The sequence below is a fragment of the Dendrobates tinctorius genome, unplaced genomic scaffold (genome assembly GCF_039654945.1).
Source record: "Dendrobates tinctorius isolate UK_male_01 unplaced genomic scaffold, ASM3965494v1 ptg000165l, whole genome shotgun sequence".
Lineage (NCBI taxonomy): Eukaryota > Metazoa > Chordata > Amphibia > Anura > Dendrobatidae > Dendrobates > Dendrobates tinctorius.
The window spans coordinates 24,740,309-24,761,272 of record NW_027361832.1 but is presented as its reverse complement, the minus strand read 5'-3'; the positions used below and the strand labels follow the sequence as shown (position 1 = coordinate 24,761,272).

The following is a 20,964-nucleotide window of genomic DNA, read 5'->3' as shown; positions in this document are numbered from 1 at the left end:
TACTTTTCCTCTAATTGTTCCACTCCTGATTTTGGCTTTCAAATACTGAAGTTAAATACTCACCAAATACTGAACGTCTGAACATAGCCTAAGAATAAAAGGCTGAATTGTCCCTTAAACACAATTATGAATCTCATGTCTGAATGTTAATTATTGACTCTTAGTTTTTTTTATGCCATATTCTGTGCTGCAGGGAGTGAAGGAAACTCCCATCTGTCACTCACTATGGGCTATTAGCAAAGTGTCATATGATCTGCCAGGTATTCGTCTACGTAATCAGTCACTTGACTATTTTCTTACTCGCTCCACCCAGTATCCCAGGTTGGTCTGCTGGAAGTTGCCATTCAAGTTTTACTTGACAGGAAATGACAGGTGTCTGACTACGAGATCAGATCTGTGGATGTTTCTCTGCATTCAGAGCTCATTCTGAAGGATATCGTTAAGCACTGGATAAATATTGCTAACTGGGACGAGTCAGAACATCATATACAACAATGAGTAAGATCACCAAGTTTTTCAAGTCCTCTGGAGGGTCTGGTTCCTCTTCAAAAAGTCGTAAAGGGGGTGCGAGTCCTCAGGAAGCTTTATTCAGGCTCCGGGAAACTGAGGAAATGTTAACCAAAAAACAGGAGTACTTGGAAAAGAAAATAGAACATGAGCTGGCTACGGCGAGAAGGCACGGGACCAAGGACAAGAGAGGTAAGAGGTGGACATGTCTGAACCCTAACCCTCACCTGTCTGAGGTCTCGTCTTCTCTAGTAAATAACACATATATAGGTTAGAAAACTTTTTATAGCGCTTTCTAATAACTCTAAGATTGTTTTCTGAATTAGACTGTTTCCTATCACAATATCTGAACCTAAAAACCAACTGATTTATTCCTTTATTTTGTCACATTGGAATTTTTCCTACTTAACTCTTATATAATAAATATGTTCCTCAGAACATGGGGTTAAGTAAACCCAGGGAATTTTAAGAAAACATCAGTCTTAAGATCCAGGTCTATTCTTAGGCCCATCAGGAAAGGCGTGCCTTGTTTTCCTTCTATTATAACTTTGTGATTATAGACAATGCACTACAATTACGCTTCGTAACCTCTGCTGGGAGAAATATCGCCTTCAATGTACATGTCCTAAGATTTTCAATACATGAATGTCTTCTAATGGATTATTAATGGATATGCTTTGCTAAAGAAGAGAATTGGGTAGTGAAATAGTATCCTGGAGTAAGAGTATTCATGTTTTGTCTACGTAGGTGGAAACCTAAAACCACTAAAACTAAAGATTAGTATCCCTATCATTGTACTCATTGATGTGAAGAATGCCTCCTGTGTATCCTGAAAATTCAGGATAAATTGCATCTCCTTTGCCCTTTCCTCCTGTTAAGTTGTCATTGTGGGAAAATCTCTTGTAGGTTATGTTTATATGTAGCATTGATGAAAAACGCAGGCTATGGCCTGAAAACCACAGCGTAAATTACACATATAATTGGTGCATTTTTATCTGTTTTTTTTTGCAGTTTTTATTGCTAAGCCATTTTGATCTCAATGAAGAAAAACTGCATTTTTTATTTTTTAAACAGAGGTAAAAATCGCAAGGAGAAACAAACCCTACTATGTGAATGCAATTTTAGAAATCTTTCCCATTTTTTCTGTTAATGTAGAATACGTTCTTTTTTTTTTTTACGTGAACAAGCCCTTACTCAAATAAAATTTTAATTCCCTGCTGATATCTCATTGAGGACTCGCTCATACGAACTTATAACACGGCCGAGTGCTCTCTGATGCTTTATCGGACAGTGTTATACTATGGGGCAGCTCAGAACTGTGATTATTTTCTCATGCCAATTCGGCATAAGAGAACTGCTGCGATTTGCAGTGAGACTCGGCTCAATCGCACCCATACAAGTCTAGGGGTGTGTATGAAACATACCGCACTCGGATGTCATCCCAGTACTATCAGATATACGCCGAGACAGGCAATGGGGAACATAAGGAAATCACTTTCCCAGTTTCCTCCGAATCTCTCATGTGAGATGATCGAAGCACAGTTCACTGACACTCGAATCACGTTCGCAACAGAGCTGGAGCGGAGGATCATTAGTATATCGCATCCGATGCTATATGCTAATGTGACTTCAGCCTGGCTGTAGTTCTTGTAAGTGATGGCTGTGTTTCATGGTGGCGTACCATTTCAAATGTATTTCAGACACAGTGGTCCTTGATGGTGGAGTATTCACCCATTTTGGCATAGCGAAAGCATGTAGTGTGGTTGAAGACCTTTTCTCACAGAGCTGTGGCTAATTGCTTGAGGTCCATATACTTGGACCACCACCAAAAGAAGTTTCCAATCAATCACGGTTCAGTTTTGCATACACCATCATGGGTGCTGCAGCCTAAATACTGGACCACACAATTATAATTAGAGGCATTCAATTAAACCTAAGATCATTTGTTTGTTTTTGAACAATATATTAGTATATAAGTACACGTGTATCTGGGGAACCAACCGCTAATTTAAACCAACATGCAAACATTGTGTAGGCTCCTTTTGTCAAAACTGTTTTTACCTGTTGGTGAAGGATCTGGCAGATGTTAGTGTAAGGAGGAAGACCGGGCTGCGGGTACCTCTGCTGAGCCGGGTCCGGAACTGTTGAGGCTGCCTCCCATGTTGCCTGGGGGAAGGAATGAAGGACACGACCAACCTCATGATCCAGGTAGGAGGAGCGATATAAAAATAAAAGTGCGAGCAGAGGCAGGGGTCTTTGGCGCGAACAGGCAGCGCGCAGCAGGGTGAGCAGCGTGCTCAGTCTCCTGAGCACCGATGCTGCGACAGGCTGCGATTGCCGGCTCCCATCGCCACCAGCGGGAATGTATGAGAGAGAGGTGACGAGCACCCAGAGACTGTGAGTACTGCACCCGTGAGGAGGAGAGAAGGCAGAGTACCGGACATTCGTTTGCGGCCTTCCCTGCCATCTGCGCTACGCCAGCCTGCGGTTAACTCCGAGAGTGCTGCATCCCATTTTGCTTTGAACCGCACAAGTACATGGACTAGGGGCTCAGCGGAAGGTACCGGAGACCGACCGCTGTCGCCAGAAGACGGATCATTGTTTAAAGAACTCTCTCGCTGGACATCTTCCCGGCCGTGGCCGGCGCCACAACCCCTGCGGGATCATCTGCGGAGGAGGAACATAAAGGACACAATAAGTTTGACAATTGGACTGCTGTTATTCTGCATTTGTTGTTTCTACTATCTACTCTTTAACCATTTATATCTCTGCGAGGAGTTTAATATTCTGTTGGATTAAACTGTTAAATTTGTTAACCCTTGCTCTGCCTCTTGTTTGTCATTGCATCCCGCAACCTGCTTTCATTAAAACTGCTTTGACCTGTTGGTGTAGGATCTGCCAGATGTTAACAGCAGATCCTAGGAGTCCTGTAATTTACAACTTGATCATATTCTTTCTCCAAGACATTCTAGAGATGTTAGATAGCTTCTGGATTCTCAGATCTCAGACCCAAGTCAACACCGTTTGTCAAGTGAGAGCTAGACAGTTGTCTCAGCGTGACAGGAGGAAGGCATTATCCTGCTGAAAGCCAGTAGAATTGACATGAGGAGGTGTACTGTACTTGATCTGTAAATGTTTTGGCAGGGTGTACGAGTCCAAGAATCAACCACATAAATGTAAGGACACAAGGTTTGGAAGCAGAATATAGCACAGTGTATCACATTATTTTTTACAACTTGCCTTCTTCCCATAGTGCAACAGGTGACACAACTTAATGTCTCACGGACCCGGCTGTCCACATGATGTAAAAAAAAATATATGACTCATCACACCCGTCCATTTTTTTTATTTGTGCCCTAACAACAGACTTATGCTCATGATAGAAATTAATCTTCATTAAATAATGGCTAATACAACCAAGCTAAAAACATATAGCAAATACTGTCAATTCACAGTGAGATGGCACCTCCGCTGATTAGAAAAGCAGGGACTCTGAGTCCCCTGGTTGAATTAAGTGGTGGTCATCTATGCACCCTGCTCCTCCATTCACTGTCACTGACAGCCAAGTGTAGCACTTGACTGTCTGTGTTTGTTTTTACAATTGGTGTCTCCTCATGGATTTTTTTGCATGCAAAATAAAATGCAAAACTTGTCCAACCCACCATTACATTGTTAATCACGGATAGCCCATGGACAGTTCATAGTGATTTTCATGGACCCAGACACTTGTATGGGTGATTTTGATTTTTGACTCATATAAAAACCAGACATATCTAATTGATTTTCGTTTTTTTTTTAATTTTCTTCTTCCTCTTCTTCCAAGACCCATAGCTTTTTTTTTAATTTTTCTGTTACTATAGCCGTATGAGGGTTTGATTTTAAAAGTTGTACTTTTGAATGACATTCATGCATATTAACATGTGATGCACTGGAAAGCCGGAAAAAAAAATTCCAAGTGCATTGAAAGTGTAAAAAAAAGTACAATTTCACAATTGTTTTTTGGGTGTTTTATTTACACTGTTCACTATACAGTAAACCTGACCTGGTAACATGATTCTCCAGGTCAATATACCATAAGTACACAGATACCAAAAATGCATTGTTGCAGCAGCCCAAAAACGTAATTCTGGCATTTCGATTTTATTCTCATTAAGCTGTTTATCAGTCTACGGTAATTGATTTATTTTACATTTTGTCGTACTTTTACGAATGCAGCGATACCAAATATGTGAATTTTTTAAAAAAAAATTTTTAATTTTTATTTTTAATGGGCAAAAGGGGGATGATTTGAACTTGTATTTTTAATTTTTTATTTTTAAAAACTTTATTTTTTTACTTGTATTTAATAGACCCTGGGGGATTTGAAGCTGCGATGGACTGATCGCCTGTGCTATGTACGGAGAAGATCACTGTCTCTCCTATGAATGTCAGATAAATGCTGGCTTTCATAGGAGAATTGTAATGACAGTCATGGGGGTCATCAGCTGACACCTGACTGTCATGGCAACACATCGGCACTCCGCTGTCAAATCACGGGTGCACCGATGGGCACGTGGAATGATGCGACCCCCTGCCAACACGTGTTAATTCCTTCTGTCAGAAATTGACAGCAGGATTTATCAAGTTAACATCCACGGGCGGATCTCCTCTCCACCTGTGGCTGTTAGCAGCACATGATGGCAGAATAAATCAGCTGTCATGTTCGGTGATAGATGCCGCCTTGATGTGCATCAAAAGTAGGGAGCTGGCATATGACGTACCAGTACTTTATTTGTTGGTAAAGGGTTAAAACAGTAAGTACTACACCACTTTTTTTTTTTTTTTTTTTTATTTCACCACCGGATAGGTTAGGTATCATTAATGTATGTACACTGTTAGGAGTAAAATACATACCGATCGCCATCTTCTGCTGTTCCAAACACCACTTTGATCCTATTCTGCACGCATGATGGCAGTTCTGATTGGCCAAGTTACTCCATTACCTGCTCGGCAGAAAGGAGGTCACTTCTCAATGTCAGTGTATGAGACTCACAGTGAGGCTCTCACATGCTTACAATAAAGAAGCACTCTTATCAACATTTTTAACCTCTTAATATATTAAAATGTTGATTGCTGCTGTCAATATCTGATAGGCTGGGGCAAGGCGGCAACGGCTGCGGGTGGCTGCAGGCAGGTCGCAGCCACGGGCAGGAGTAAGGCGGCAACGGTCGCGGGCTGGAGTGAAGCAGCAGTTCTCTGACGGTCGGCTCGGCGCCGTCTTTCTGCAGTCCACCGTGAGTCTCCCTCCTGCCTCTGTCCTCCTCTCTGGCTTCTGCTCGTGGTTCTGGCTCTAAGGTGCTCCCACGGTCTCCTGCTCCTTCTCTCCCGTTCTGCTGACTCACTCTGACCAGCGTCCTCCGCCCCTTTTATATAGGCTCCTCCCCCAACCAACCTGTCAGTCTCAGCGGTCCGTTCCTTAATTCTGCTCCCTGAAAACAGACTCCCCTGGAACCTAGATGATGGTCCCCTTGGTTCCGGCCCGGACACTCGGCGGGGGCCCTTCCTCCCACACCATCACAGATCTGCGGTTCCCAGTGGAGCACAGTTTGAACACCAGCGTACATATCCATCTCCAGTGTCACTGGGTAAGTCTCTCTCACTTCTGTAAAGTTTCAGTTCTTATGATCAGGAAGGTCCTGGTCTTCTGTAGAGTGTTAGCTCTTCTGGTCAGCGGGATCATCTCTCTCTGCAGTGTGTAATCTCTTACAGTAAGCAGGGTCCTCTCTCGCTCTCTGTCGTGTAGATTGTCAGCTCCTATAATCAGCAGGCTCCTCTTTATTCTGTAGAGTGTAAGCTCTTATGGACAGCGGTGTCCTTTCTCTCCTGTAGAATGTAAGTTCTTATTGTCAGTTGGGTCCTTCATCTCTCTCACTTTCTCTTCTGTAATGTCAGCCCTTATAATCAGCAGGGTCTCCTCTCTTCTGTAGAGTGTTAGTGCTTATGGTTAGCATGGTCATCACTCTCCCCTATAGTATGTAAGCTCTTATGGGCCGTGCAGCCCTCTCTCTCCTGTAGAGTGAAAGCTTTTATGGTCAGTGCGTTCCACTCTCTTCTGAGGAGTGCACGGTCTTATGGTCAGTGCGGTCCTCTCTCCTGTAGATTGTAAGCTTTTATGGTCAGTGCGGTCCTCTCTCTTCCGAGGAGTCTAAGTTCTTACGGTCAGTGAGGAACCCTCTCTTCTGTAATGTGTAAGCTCTTATGGTCAATGCTGTTCTTTTCCTCCTGTAGAGTGTAAGATCCTAAAGTTAGCTTAGTTCTCTTACTTTCTCATCTCCCTTTTGTATTTTGTTAGGAATTATAAGCTTTCCAATATTGAAATTCATGTGAATTTATTCGCCACAATTCAATTTTTTCTGAAAAATCTGCAAAGTTGACAAATGGTCTTATTTAGTAGGTATATAAAATTTAGTTAAGTCATAAATCTTTGGCTTAACCCTCAAGATGTCTCTTATTACCCCTAAGCATCTTTCGTGGAAGACTTATACTGTTCTTATCCCACTTATTGACCGTAATTGTGTTGGGAAATAAGACTAGTTTGCGTTATTACAGCTCAGTAGTCACACCCTGGGCCTGTAGAGTATGGATATGACCAGTCAGACTACTTTTAAAGCAACATTTACAAGATTATTTATTGGACTATGATTGTTCTGTATACGAGTACAAAAGTCAAGTTTTATATCAGACAATAAAATGTCTAAAACTATTAGTTGCAGCAACATTGGCGTGTACGTGTTTGTGTGTCAATCATACACATAAAAGCTGAACAGCTGCTCGAGCCATAGTATTTCTGCTAGTTTTCCATTTACCATGTTTATGTTCACAAATTAAAAGAGGAGAAAGAACACCAGCGGGAGGTGGTGGCATGTCCATCCCATCATTATGACGGTCCATCTGTGCATTTAGAGAATACAGGCGCAATGTGTTATATGCATAATCCAATCCCAAATAAATTGAGTTTTTTATGTACTTTACATAGATCATTTTTGTCAAGCCTCTTGGAATGTTCAGCAGACTACTGGACAAAAAAGGGAATTGACAAATCTCCATGGCGCTGCATTAACCTCCCAAAAAGTAGCACTTCTGGAAGGATTTTCACTTGTTCATTTGGGAATAGAAAATGGACATGAGGGCTTGGCTTCCAGCAGGGGCATGGTTAGTAAAAATTTCCAGTGTTGCACTTTGCCTCAGAGGGCCAGCTGTAACATTTTCTAAGCATAACATAAATTTGAAATACAGTGTAGACCGTGTACCGGGGTGGTCTCTCCCAGAATACAGCGGGCCGAGGACAAAGAACATCACTAGGCAATTTGTTGAGGAACTAGTTTTCACTAACAACGAAAACCGTATTACCCTGGAATCGGCAAGAAAGAAATACAGACTATCACACATAGAACTTACTGGGCAGCGCAGAGGTCCAACCTGATCGGGGCTAGGTCTATCGGTACACTATAATTTTCCTGATCTGTGGTTTTGCCTAATGCGGTAACCGGGCTGATACAGCACAGAAAGAGGACTTGAAAGTCCACCAATAATATAAAACAGCAAAAAGAGCAAAGGTTTACCCGTACAGGCCTCCAGACAAATGCACTATCAGGATGCAGTGGACCCATATAATTAAGATGACAACACAGGTGCAAGAATACCGATAATAACAACCGCTCGCAGCCTACCAATATATGGAGGGGGCGGTTGCCTGGTATGTTAATGCACTACAAAACACTTGTATGTGGCGCTGTTCACACTATGGCCATGCACAGCATCCAGGCCAGCCTAGTAGTGACACCCTTCTATTAGCTCAGGCGGGCTGGCCCAGCGCTATCAAAATGCATGCCATGTGAACAGACACCGCAGTTTACAAGACCAAATGGGCCCAACTGCACCCCGAATAAAAAGTGCAAAAAAACACATTAAAAAATGTGGAGTATTAGCTGATATTTTGACCAAAATACGTGAGCCCGTAACCTGCGTCAAAGATCTCCACAGCGCCGCATACAAGTGTTTTGTTTGTGCATTAACATACCAGGCAACCTCCCCCTCCATATATTGGTAGGCTGCGAGCGGTTGTTATTATCGGTATTCTTGCACCTGTGTTGTCATCTTAATTATATGGGTCCACTGCATCCTGATAGTGCATTTGTCTGGAGGCCTGTATGGGTAAACCTCTTTGCTCTTTTTGCTGTTTTATACTAATGCGGTAACCGGGAATTACCCAGAACAAGGGTGTAGAGGAGTGCAAGAGGTGGCCCCTGCAGCAGTGCAGCGTAGAGATTCACAAACTTAATTCTCTAAAATTACAATTCTGTAACGTGATTCTCCTTCTCTGGCAGGAATCACAGGAACAGTAGCACACTGCACACACCTGTTCATCTTAACACTCCTGTGCTCCTGTCACATCTGTCTCTTACTAACTGCTCTCCAAGATGGCTGCCTGCAACTCTGTCATCTGTCAGTTTTCCAACTGTCGCTGGGGGCGGCTCAAACTGCTTATTTCCATGTGTGCCAACTGACATTCAGGTGACAGTCGTATGAATCTGCAAACCGCTGCCTTCTAGTGGCTAAAACACCAATAACATCTTTTATGTTTACACAGGTAATCATATCTACTAAAACAGCTATAGAAGGAGTGTGGAGTGGGAATCTTCAACCACCCCCTCACAACAGTTAAATCCGTAAATATTTGGACAGTGACACTAGTTTTGGCATTTTAGCCATTTATATAAATGTATGTTGAATATATTTTGGTCATCAACATGGTCTTAAAGCACCAATCAACTGTTATTGGTGGCGGCAGACACCGGGTGGAAGCGTACTTCCCGAGCTGCTCCGTCTATTTGTAGTGATCGCCATAGCGTACTACTTATCCACTTCCTATTGGTTAGAACACTGATAACAGCTAACCGGTGGGGGTGCTGGGAGTCAGGCCCCGGCCGATCAGACATTGATGACCTATCCTAAGGGTAGGTTATCAATGTAAAACTAGTGGACAACCTCTTTAATATGTATCTGCCTCTTTTTAAAGAGACCCAAAGTAGTTGGACAATTATCTCAAAAGCTCTTTAATGGGCTGTATGGGCTATTCCAGTGGTTCCCAAACTCCAGTCCTCGCGGACCCCAACAGGTCAGGTTTTCAGGATTTCCTTAGTATTTCACAGGTGATGGAAGTATCAGTAAGGCATCAGGAATTCTCTCACATGTGTAACACTATCGAAATCCTGAAAACATGACCTGTTGAGGTCCTTGAGGACTGGAGTTTGGGAACCACTGGACTATTCTCTCATTATTCCATCATCAATTAAGCATGTAAAAGGTCTAGAGTTGATTCCAGGTGTGGCATTTGTATTAGGAACCTGTTTCTGTGAATCCACAACATGAGGTCAAACGAGCTCTCAATGGAAGAAAAACAAAAATCATTAAGATCAAAAATGTAAATGTATGCCACATGTCGTGAAGGGGTTAATTAAACCTGAAAGTCTACACTTCAGTTGCAGTTCAGCTGTTTTATTTTAAATAAAAAATGTTGGCATGCAGATCCCAAATCACAAAGATTCAGTCATTGCCCAAATATTTCTGGACCTAGCTGTATGCTGAAATGCTGCCCACCTGCAATTATGCCAGAATGCCATGTTAAGGTCCCTTAGGTCTGCACTGCGCTGTGTAAGAATAGTTTGTCGTAATGTTTATAGTTATTGCTTGTTTGTCCAGCCTTATATTACAGGAGGAATGTGTTTCTCTCATTAGCTGCATTACAAGCATTGAAAAGAAAGAAGAGACTGGAGAAGCAATTAACACAGATAGATGGGACACTGTCCACAATCGAGTTCCAGAGAGAAGCTCTTGAGAATTCCCACACTAACACAGAGGTTTTGAAAAACATGGGCTATGCTGCTAAAGCCATGAAAACAGTGCACCAAAACATGTAAGTATGGCCTGTATACAGGACGAAGAATCTATGGACCCAATAGCAATGCTTGGAATAATATCACAGTGCAAAGATAATACAATAATGTCACAGAAAAGGAGTAAGGAAAAAATAGTCCTATTTTGCCATTGCTATGCCTGCTACCCTAGAAGTTATACTTATGCTATGCATGCTTACCATTAGTGGTGTATGGGCTAAAGTCAGTTCATTCCAACATTTAGCTTAGTCCTAAGTGAACATTTTGGTGAATGTAAGAGATTCTTTGCATTTTTTTAGATTAGCAGCAATCTGCATTATGAAAACTCAAAGGGAATCAGTCGGTAGGATCAACCCTAGTAAACTGTCTATATATCCATGTGGGTGATAAGAAGCTGAATGACATGATACCTCGATATTTGTGATCCAATGTCTCATTCCAGAGAGAGCCACATTTTTCTTAATATGTAAATGAGCTGTTAAGAGCTATGAGCCGGATATAGATTTTCCTGAGAATCTGCCTCCAGAGATTATGAATGAAAGGAGAGTTACCAGTATGAGACATGTAGATCAGGAGAGCAGACTGTCTGTCATTACATGTCTCATACTGGTAACTCACCCCTTTCATTTACAATAAGCCCTAGAGGCAGATTCTCAGGGAGAACTATGTCCGACCCATAGATCTTAACAGCTTATTTACATATTAAGAAAAATATGGATTTCTCTTGAATAATACATCGGATCGCAGATATTAAGGTATCATTTTATTCAACTTTCTATGACTTGCGTGCCCATATAGTAGGAGAGTTGATCATACTGACAGATTCTCTTTACAACACAATAATCTGTTACAGACAGGTCGGAGTAAAAACAGCACATTGCCCTCAGATTCTGCACAGAGAATATGGTGATCATTTGGATGCCACCTATATATCCCTCAATGGTGTAGTTTTCTCTGATGAATTGTTTTCATTCCACTAGTAATTTAGTAACTGTGAGCATCTTAGATCATTAGCAGATTATCCTACAAGGTGGTATTGGGTTTACTTGCTGACCAAACTCATAGATAAGTACACAAGCTGCACACGCGATGAGTCCTCCCCCAATATACCATATTATTACACCTCATAAGTAGCTCATGCATTGTAGTTAACACCATTGGGTGTTTCTCAGGATAAAAATCATGTTTGCGGTTTGGTTTAATTAAAAATGTAGCAGTGATTGCCTTTTCTAGGCTTTTTGTTTAGTTGCTCATTCAACTTGGATGATTTTTGATGACAAAACACATATGAGAAGATCTCAGAAAAAGACAGATGTAAGAGTTACAGGCTCTCCTGGAGAATAGTCAGAACAAGCTCGTGGAAAAGATGGAGAATGCTGGCAGTTGGTAGTTTATAGTATGTAGTGGTACATGATTATTTTGGAATCAGAAAACTTTTTTTTTGCTGTAGGTATAATTAAGTTTAATGCCAATCTTATTGGCTTCAAGACATGATGCAATTGAATGTCTATGTCTGGTCCAACCACTGAGCTGCCATCATATGTCCTCAGCTCACCTTTAGCCAGGGCCAAGACAAGTGGAGAGGGTTTGCCTACATGGCATTATTTGTGATTTGAGTTTCCTCATGAATGTATTTGGACTTTGAGCCCATTAATATTTGCCACAGGATCTAACAGCCAGGGGTTCACAAGACTTGTACAGTCGTGGCCACAAGATTTGAGACTGACACAAATTTTTGGTGTTTTCACAGTTTGCTACTTTAGTTTTTTATATCTTTTAGTCGGATGTTTCTACGGTTACTGAAGTACATTCAGAAGCGTTTTATACCTTTTTGCGGCCTTCGCCCTGATGGCTGTATCTCAGCTTCTGGACCAAATCCTTATCGATGACCCATTCTGGACTAATCAGTGCTTGGAGTTTATCAAAATATCTTGGATTTTGATTATCCACCTGCTTCTTGATTTTTTGAGAATTGACCACAGATTCTCAATTGGATTGAGATCTGGGGAGTTTCTAGGTCATGGACCCAAAATGTCAATGTTTTGTTCCCCGAGCCACTTAGTTATCACTTGCCTTGTGACACGGTCTCCATCATGCTGGGAAAAGCAGTGTTCATCTCCGAATTGTTCCTGGATCGTTGGGAGATGTTCCTATCGGAGGTTTGGTCCAGAAGTTAACATCCAGATTCCAGGGTGAATTGTAGCGGTCTTGAAAAATAAGGGCCGTCAACCCTAGAAATACTGAGTCTTCCCATAAACTTAATGTATTTGTCACTAAAAGTTTAAAAACTTCTGAAATGCTGATAATTGTACTTCAGTAACCAGAGAAACATATGTCTAAAAGACGTAAAAACACTGAAGCAGAAAATTAATAGAACCCAAAATTTGTTTCAGTGTCAAAACTTTTGGCTACATCTGTAGTACTCTGTGCTCATTTACAAAAATATAAACCTAAATCTATTTATATAATTGCCTTGTAATGTTTTCATTTCCTGTTCTGTCCAGATGTCACCGTATACCAGAATTCCAAGCGGAGGAAGTTCACCGACCGCCATATTGGGACACCCAAGTGATGGGTGTCTCGATATGGAAACTGCTGCTGGTACCAACCTATTGCGTGGTACCACCAGCGGAACACTGTCGCACCACACACACTCTATACGCCATACGCACCACACACAGACACTCACGCAGCCTCTTGTGCAGTACCACCAGCGGAACACGTCGCACTGCGCCTGTGCGAATTCCGCGCGGGTGCAGTGAATCATTCGGCTGATCCCGGCGGCAGATGCGTGACGTGTTTACAGGCAGAGGAAGCCGGTCACATTGAAGGGATTTTCCCACAAACGAAAGTTCATTTTAAAAATTCCTGTGTCTGACCGTGTACAGAGCATACCACATCTCCTGGGCAGGGGAAGAAGCAAAAGACAATACTGACATTACAGCAGGGGATCACAGAGGATTCATTTTTTGAGGTAAAATAGTTCACTGACTGTTTTTAAACAATATTTTACCTCACAAAATGTATCCTCTGCGATCTCCTGCTGTAATGTCAGTATTGTCTTTTGCTTCCTCCCCTGCCCAGGAGCTGTGGTATGTTCTGTACACAGTCAGATATAGAGGTGAGAGAGACAGAGCACAGGGGGAAGACAGCTCCATCAGGACAGCACATGAGGGGAGAGAGACAGCAGACAAGGGGGATAGCACATGGGGTAGACAGGTCAAAGAAGAGAGCACAGACGGGAGAAATCAGTACATGGGGAAAGAGAGAGTGGATAGACGGGTGAGCACATGGGGGGAGAGATTCTCAACACTACAAAGCCTTCCCCTCATCGTCACATTACCGCCCTCCCGATGCAATAGCATCAGGCCTCCATCTAGTGTATAATAATTACCCCTGTGCCTGCGCTATGCGATAACAGCCATTAAGGCAATCGCTCAGCATTTGGTAGGAATTTTCCCCTATTTTAGCCATTTTCCATCATCCCAGAATAATTTGTGATATATTTGCTTTGTGTTCGCTCTCAACCGTATGCCGCATATTGATATATCTACTCTCAGCCGCCCGATAAAATATCTCTTAACTCCTTGTTATTTTTGATCATTCTGGAGAATACAGATAGCACCGAACTCACGGCAATATTGATTCATGTGGCCATTATACAAAGACTATTCTAGGGCCAGAGAAATAAAAGCGCTCTATTGTGCTCTTACCAGTAAGGATGATAGAATTCTCGGAGCCGGCCAATGGCAGAATTCATGGTTTAATTAAGGACACATTCATTCTTCGTGGACAAGAGCAATAGAAGCTCCAACTGCGACGCGAAGTTTCTTTTTCTATAGATTTTTGTGATTATATTTCTTACTAATATGTGAAATGTTGTTCCCTGCAGGGATCTGGATAAGATTGATGATTTGATGGAAGACATCCATGCACAACAGGATGTTGCAGAGGAAATTTCGAATGCCATTTCTCGCCCCGTTGGTTTAGGTGAAGAGTTTGATGAGGTAAGTGCTGGTGACAAACTTCAGGATTTGTGTCTGTTAGTGGAATTCTTTTATACTTTTATAGTAGATCAAGTAAACCGCTCTGTAAAAATGTTATTTCGCTCAATGATTATCGAGTTTTGTAACAAATAATTACGCATTTAAAGCGGTTGTCCACCAATTTAAGATGGATGACCTATACTTAGGAGAGTTCATCAATGTCTGATCGGTGGAGGTGCAAAACTCAGCACCCGCGCCCATCAGCTCTTCTCAGTGTCAGCTTAGTTATGGAGCTGCATAGCGTACCTCCCTCTACCGTATAGTGGCTGTGACTGGTACTGCATATTCATCCCTTATTGATTTTATAAGGGGCGGATATGTAGTACTCAGCCGCGGCCACTATACAGTAGAGGAAGCTGTGGAGTGCTCCGCTGGGTGACAAGTGAAGGCAGCTAGAATTTTATCACTTAATGGCATGAAGGAGCTCTCCTGGAATTGGTAATGGCATATTACCTTTTGTTATGTTTAATGTGGCTTGTACATAAATAGAAGTTTACATCAGTATTCTGCCAGAACCATAGTTGCTAGCACTTTCATTCTCTCACTCCCTACCATACACTCAATTTTTAACAACCTTTCCACCCTAAACTGAAAGCTCACATCTCCAGTCTGCAAATAACAAACAAATATAAGCTCAAACGTCCTGTAATCCGTCTTGTTGTCTCTGCTATTAGAGGCGGATTACAGGATTCCACGTTAATACACACACTGGGCAGCAAATAGGACTGAAGGGAGAGTGGAGTGACTAGTGGATATCTATAACCCCATAGCATTTTAAGGCCATACTCCATCATTTTTATTTATTACAACGTTAGAATGCTGCTTCTAATCTAAGGTCCCTGCCCCAACTCTTAGGCTCACCTGCCGCCGTGTTCACCTTCTATCACTGCTGCTCCCGTCGGTCTCTGGTTTGTGACCTGCTGGATCGCTCCAGCGCTTCATGTAACGAGCCAGAGGTCACTTTACAATACAAGTCTATGAGAGCCTCTTTCTGGCCTCGTTCTGGCTCTCAGACTTGCCTTGAGAGCTTGTGATGTAGCATCTGACTTCCAGCCAGGCAAAAGCTGTGGCCACTAGATGGCGATGTAGGACCGGGGCAGCGCCGAAAAAAGGTGAAGATGCCGGAAGGTGAATATAAGACCGGGGGCAGGGACCTTACAGTAGAAACACCAGCCCTGAAAAAAAATACTGCTGGAGTGGTTCTTTAAGAACTAACGTATATTAAAAGACAAAGAGAGATCTATGCATTGGATACTCATGTAATTAATTAATTGAGAATTAATAGATCCATAATATCTGAGAATTGGAGAAGTTGTTCCAACTGGAGAACCCTTTCTTAAGAGATCACATCTATTGGCAATCATCTGAGCAGCCAGCCACCACTGGGAACAGACTGCCAGGAGCGGACTGACCATCTGATTTCTTGTAGCCCAACAATCTGATTTTACCTAATCATATATTAATCAGAAAATAGAGCAACCGACATAGTTTATTGGTGCGAGAAGGAGCGACTCTAGAACAACCTGGCAGATAGGTCATGTGCTAAGCTGTACATTTGTACATTTCTAAAACAGTCACATATTTATAGATTACGTAATTATTTATATAAGATGCTCGATAATTATATTGTGTTGCAAAATGTTCCTGATTGGTTAGTGTTACGTAAGATGTCTGCTTTATATAATGTGCCCTGAAGATTATTCCTGACTCTTACAGGATGAGTTATTGGCAGAATTAGAAGAACTGGAACAAGAAGACCTGAACAAACATATGTCAAGTGTCACGTTACCAAGTGTGCCATCCACAAAACTGCCAGCCAGACCAGGTAACAGCTCTGTCATTAAAATAATGCTTAGGAGAGCTCCATTTACATTTATGAGTGGGGTTTCACACCAAACCTTTTTTGCATGTAGCCAGTGATGTAACTAGAGTCCATTGGACTCCGTGCAAAATTTAGACCTGGGCCCCTGCCTGCATATTGGTCAGATGTATGAGCCCTTGTAGCAGTATAGATCCTATAACTGCATAAATATCTTCTACTTACACTCTTCTTTCCGACGTTGGGTGTAAGGCCGAGTTCACACGTGGCGTTTTTTTCGCGTTTCTGTGGCGGTTTTAACCGCGCGATTTTGCCACGAAAAATAAGCATCCCATGCATTCCTATGGGATTCCGCAATGCTGTGCTAATGCTGCGGTTTTTACCGCGGCGGAATCGCTTCGCGGTAAAAACCGCAGCATGCTCATTAATTTGCGGAATCGCGGCTATCCCGCACCCATAGGAATGCATTGTTCCGCTTACTTCCCGCATGTGGCTGTGCACACCATGCGGAAAGTAAGCAGAACAATTGCGGATGGTACCCACGGTCCGGAGGAGAGGAGACTGTCCTCCGGGCTCTGAGTACCATATCCCTGTAAAAAATAGAATTTAAAAATAAAAAATATTGTTATTCTCACCTTCCGACGTCCCGCGCAGTCTTCCGGCTTCTCTCCACGCTCTCATTCCCAGTAATCCTTTGCGAAAATGCCCGCGATGGCGTCCGTTCTCGCGGGATCGCGAAGTCTCGCGGTCATTCGCGCGACGTCATCGCGAATTACCGCGAGACATCGCGATCCCGCGAGAACGGACGTCATCGCGAGCATTTTCGCAAAGGATTACTGGGAACGGCTGCGCGGGACGTCGGAGGGTAAGAATAACACCATTTTTTATTTTTTTTTTACATCCTATCTTTTACTACTGATGCTGCATAGGCGGCCTCAGTAGTAAAAAGTTGGTCACACTCGTCAAACACTATGTTTGACGAGTGTGACCAACCTGTCAATCAGTTCTCCAAGCGATGCTACAGATCGCTTGGAAAACGCTAGCATTTTGCAAGCTAAATACGCTTGCAAAATGCTAGTTTTTCCGCGGGAAAATCGCGGGAATTTAAAATGCGATTTTCCCGCGGAATGGAATTCCGGAATTCTTGCGGTAATTTCCGCGAGAGTTCCGCTACGTGTGCACTTAGCCTCATAGTAATCCGATGTCGGAATCCCTCCCATTCATGTGGGCTCCTGCCCTGAGCCCAGATCCTTCCCGGCACATCAGCTGTTTTGAACAGCTGACATGTGCCTCTAACAGCCGTGGGTGGAATCGCAATCCACCAGCAGCTGTTAATCCATTAAATGCCGCTGTCAAATTCTGGCAGCGGCATTTAACTTGCGCATCTGGCAAGCGCGCCGGAAATCCCGCCAATCGTTGAACCCCTTCACGTGATCGCAGGTCACCGATGAGGTGACATGACAACCAGAGGTCTCTAGCAGACCTCTATGGTTGTCACTGCCAGATTGCTATGAGCGCTGCCCAGTGGTCGGCACTCATAGCAAGAGAGCAATTATGCTACATACAGGTGATCTGATCATCGCCTGTATGTAGCAGAGCCAATCGGACAAGTGCAGTTTCTAGTCTCCCATGGAGACTATTGAAGCATGCAAAAAGTAAAAAAAAAAAAAGTTTTAAAAAATATAAAAGTTCAAATCACCCCCTTTCGCTCCATTCAAAATAAAACAATAAAAAAAAAAAAATCAAACACACATATTTGGTATCACTGCGTTCAGAATCACCCGATCAATATAAAAAAAGAATTAACCTGATCGCTAAGCGGCGTAACAAGAAGTTAAAATGCCAGAATTACATTTTTTTGGTCGCTGCAACATTGCATTAAAATGCAATAATGGGTGATCAAAAGATCGTGTACCTCCACCAAAATGGTATTATTAAAAACGTCAGCTCGGCACGCCAGCCATCACCCAACCTGAGATCACGAAAAATGGAGCAATTTTTTTTTTTTTAACAAATTTTGGAATTTTTTTAACCACTTACATAAAAAAGAACCTAGACATGATTGGTGTCTATGAACTTGTGATGACTCGGAAAATCATAATGACAGGTCAGTTTTAGCATTTAGTGAACATGATAAAAAAAAAAAAAAAAAGCAAAAATCAACTGTGGAATTGCACTTTTTTGCAACCTCACCGCACTTAGAATTTTTTCCCGTTTTCGAGTCCACGATATGGTCAAGCCAATGGTGTAGTTCAAAAGTACAACTCGTCCCGCAAAAAACAAGCCTTCAAATGGCCATTTTGACAAAAAAATTAAAGTTATGGCTTTGGGAAGAAGGGGAGCAAAAAATGAAAATGCAAATCCAAAATACCTCTGGTCGTTAAGGGGTTAATGTCCCCCTTCCTTGCCCCTTCTTGTAATAATGTCTTCTGTCAGTCCCCTTCTTGTAATAATATTCCCCGTCATGACCCCTTCTTTATAAGGTCCCCATCCTGAGCCCCTTTCTATAATAATGTCCCTTGTTCTGGCCCTTTTCTGAAGTAATGTCCCCCATCCTGGGCCCCTTACTGGTATAATGTTGCCCATCCTTGTATAGGAATCCCTATCCTAGGCTCTTTCCTGGTCCTCCACCCTGTTCCTCTCCTTGTATAATGTCCCCCATTCCTTTCACAACATATAAAAAGATTCTTCTTATCTTCCTCCGCTCCCACAACATGGTGCATCCTCTTCTTGAGCCTTAAGCTGACTTTGACGCACATGACGTCACTGCCATGCCATCCTTGATGAGCATACCAATGTCAACTGCTGGACGCTGATTGGCACACTTCGGTCCGCCTCCGATTGACACAATACACTTTAGCTGAATGTTCATCCTCGGACACAAATCAAGCCGAAATGGTGCTGGACCGAATGAGTAAATTGTTGAACCGTTCAGTGGGATCAGCTTAGAAGATTGAACTGTTTTCTCATTCTTCTGTCTGTTATGTACAGTGGTAAATAAAGGATGTAGAAACCAAACAACCCATTGTTTCCATTAAGTATGCATCAAAATCCTTTAACCTGAGGGAGAACATTGCATTATAAAGCAGATCCTTCAAACAAGCACTAGGCTTGATTTTTTTATAACTTTTTTAATTAGCATGACTAAAATGTATGTACATAGAATTTCTATGTTAACAACTATTTACTTTTTCTTTGCTAGCAGCATCGACAAGGAAGAGGGTGGAAGAGGATGATGACATGCAGATGCTGGCGGCCTGGGCTAACTAATCAGGAAGTATACAAGACAGTAATCCCCAACCAGTACACATAGAGCCACTTGTGCCCCCAAGCCTCCGGTATTTAACTCCCCAGTTGGTAACAGTTCCTCCGACTACTGGGAATCAAAGACCTTGACAGCAGTAATGAAACATGACACCAGGTCAGCACCAAATAACAAGAAGTCGGCAGGCTAAGAACAGTTTGACTGTCACTCGGCTTCTGAGTTAGGATGAGATTATTAGCAATGATCACTACAGCCTGGACTGATCACCTGGAGTTACACTAACAAAGCATTTATGTCATGTGGACTGGTTTTTTACACTGAAACTTTTTTATTAATTATTTCATCAGCTCTCATCAGTAAATAGATTGTACATATGTAATACATGTATTTGATAACTGTTCAGTCAAAAATGGCTCAGTCAATGGTTGGGGACCTGCGCTTTATACAGATTTGTACAGATATGTAAATGGTATGAGAAATATTACCTATAACAACTATACATGTGATATTCTCCTGTAGCTCAGGGATAGCAAATGAGATATGCTATATCTCCTCAAAATTGAAATTACAACAAAAGAACATGTAGTTATGGAAATCCCAGGTTGGATAGACATATTAATGAAATGCAATGCTTATATTGATTTGATCTTGGAACCAATGATACGGCCATTTCTGCAAAGCGTCCCAGTCTCTTCAGCACGACAACATCAGGCCACATGTTGTTTGTGCTACTGTGGGCACCCTGCTTGGCCTACCCTGCTAAAGTGCTTCCCTCACCTGCACCGTCTCCAGACTTGTCTCCCATCGAGCACATCTGGGAAGTCATTGGTTGGCAATTTCAATGGGAGCTGCCAGCAGAGGATCTTGATAATTTGGTGTCCAAGTGCATTCACTGTAACAGAACATTTCTCAAACAACCAAGAGTGACCTCATTGATAGCAGCCAAGATGTGTAATTGAGGGTTTTTCTGCACATGGTACTAACAATTGACACTGGATAAATCACAATGTTTTGAAAATTTGGATCCCATTTTCTCATTTGTTGAATATCATTAACATGTCTAGCCATCCTGTGATTTAGAAAATTCCATGACTTTTTTCTTGGTGTTTGAATTTCAATACAATAAATGTGTTTTATATATATATATATATATATATATATATATATATATATATATATATTTTTTTTTTTTTCTTATTTCAAATAGACACATTTATTTTCTTATTGAACAGGGAGGCCTAGCATTATACAGTTTATTTCCAATTAGGAAAGGTTTATGAAGTCTTTATTCTACATGTTGCATTTTGCTGTAGGGTTATCTGCTCTCTATTGTTTGCTGGACCTAATAAAACACTATTGTGCTTCAGTTTGTACCTACAATGTGTTATATAC

The 20,964-nt window shown here is 42.1% G+C and overlaps 1 protein-coding gene across 4 annotated transcripts; it reads left to right on the top strand.

The window, feature by feature from the left end:
- Positions 1–336: 336 nt before the first annotated feature.
- CHMP4C (charged multivesicular body protein 4C) lies at positions 337–20,712 on the top strand. 4 transcript variants are annotated; one of them, XM_073550592.1, is made up of 5 exons: positions 337–699; positions 10,249–10,462; positions 14,335–14,449; positions 16,205–16,313; positions 19,510–20,712. In XM_073550592.1, the coding sequence occupies exons 1-5, from the start codon at positions 495–497 to the stop codon at positions 19,575–19,577; spliced, it is 711 nt and encodes a 236-aa protein (XP_073406693.1). In that variant the 5' UTR covers positions 337–494; the 3' UTR covers positions 19,578–20,712. The 4 variants fall into 4 exon arrangements, with proteins under 4 accessions (XP_073406693.1, XP_073406694.1, XP_073406696.1 ...); XM_073550593.1 differs by having other exon boundaries at positions 338–699; positions 19,513–20,712; XM_073550595.1 differs by having other exon boundaries at positions 342–699; positions 10,285–10,462; positions 19,513–20,712.
- The last annotated feature ends 252 nt before the right edge of the window (positions 20,713–20,964 follow it).

Excerpts from the sequence above, each read along its gene's own strand:
- CHMP4C (XM_073550592.1), top strand. The coding sequence starts at position 495 with ATGAGTAAGATCACCAAGTTTTTCAAGTCCTCTGGAGGGTCTGGTTCC. Across the intron at positions 14,450-16,204 it reads TAGGTGAAGAGTTTGATGAG|GATGAGTTATTGGCAGAATT; the intron begins GTAAGTGCTGGT and ends TGACTCTTACAG. Across the intron at positions 16,314-19,509 it reads AAAACTGCCAGCCAGACCAG|CAGCATCGACAAGGAAGAGG; the intron begins GTAACAGCTCTG and ends TTTCTTTGCTAG.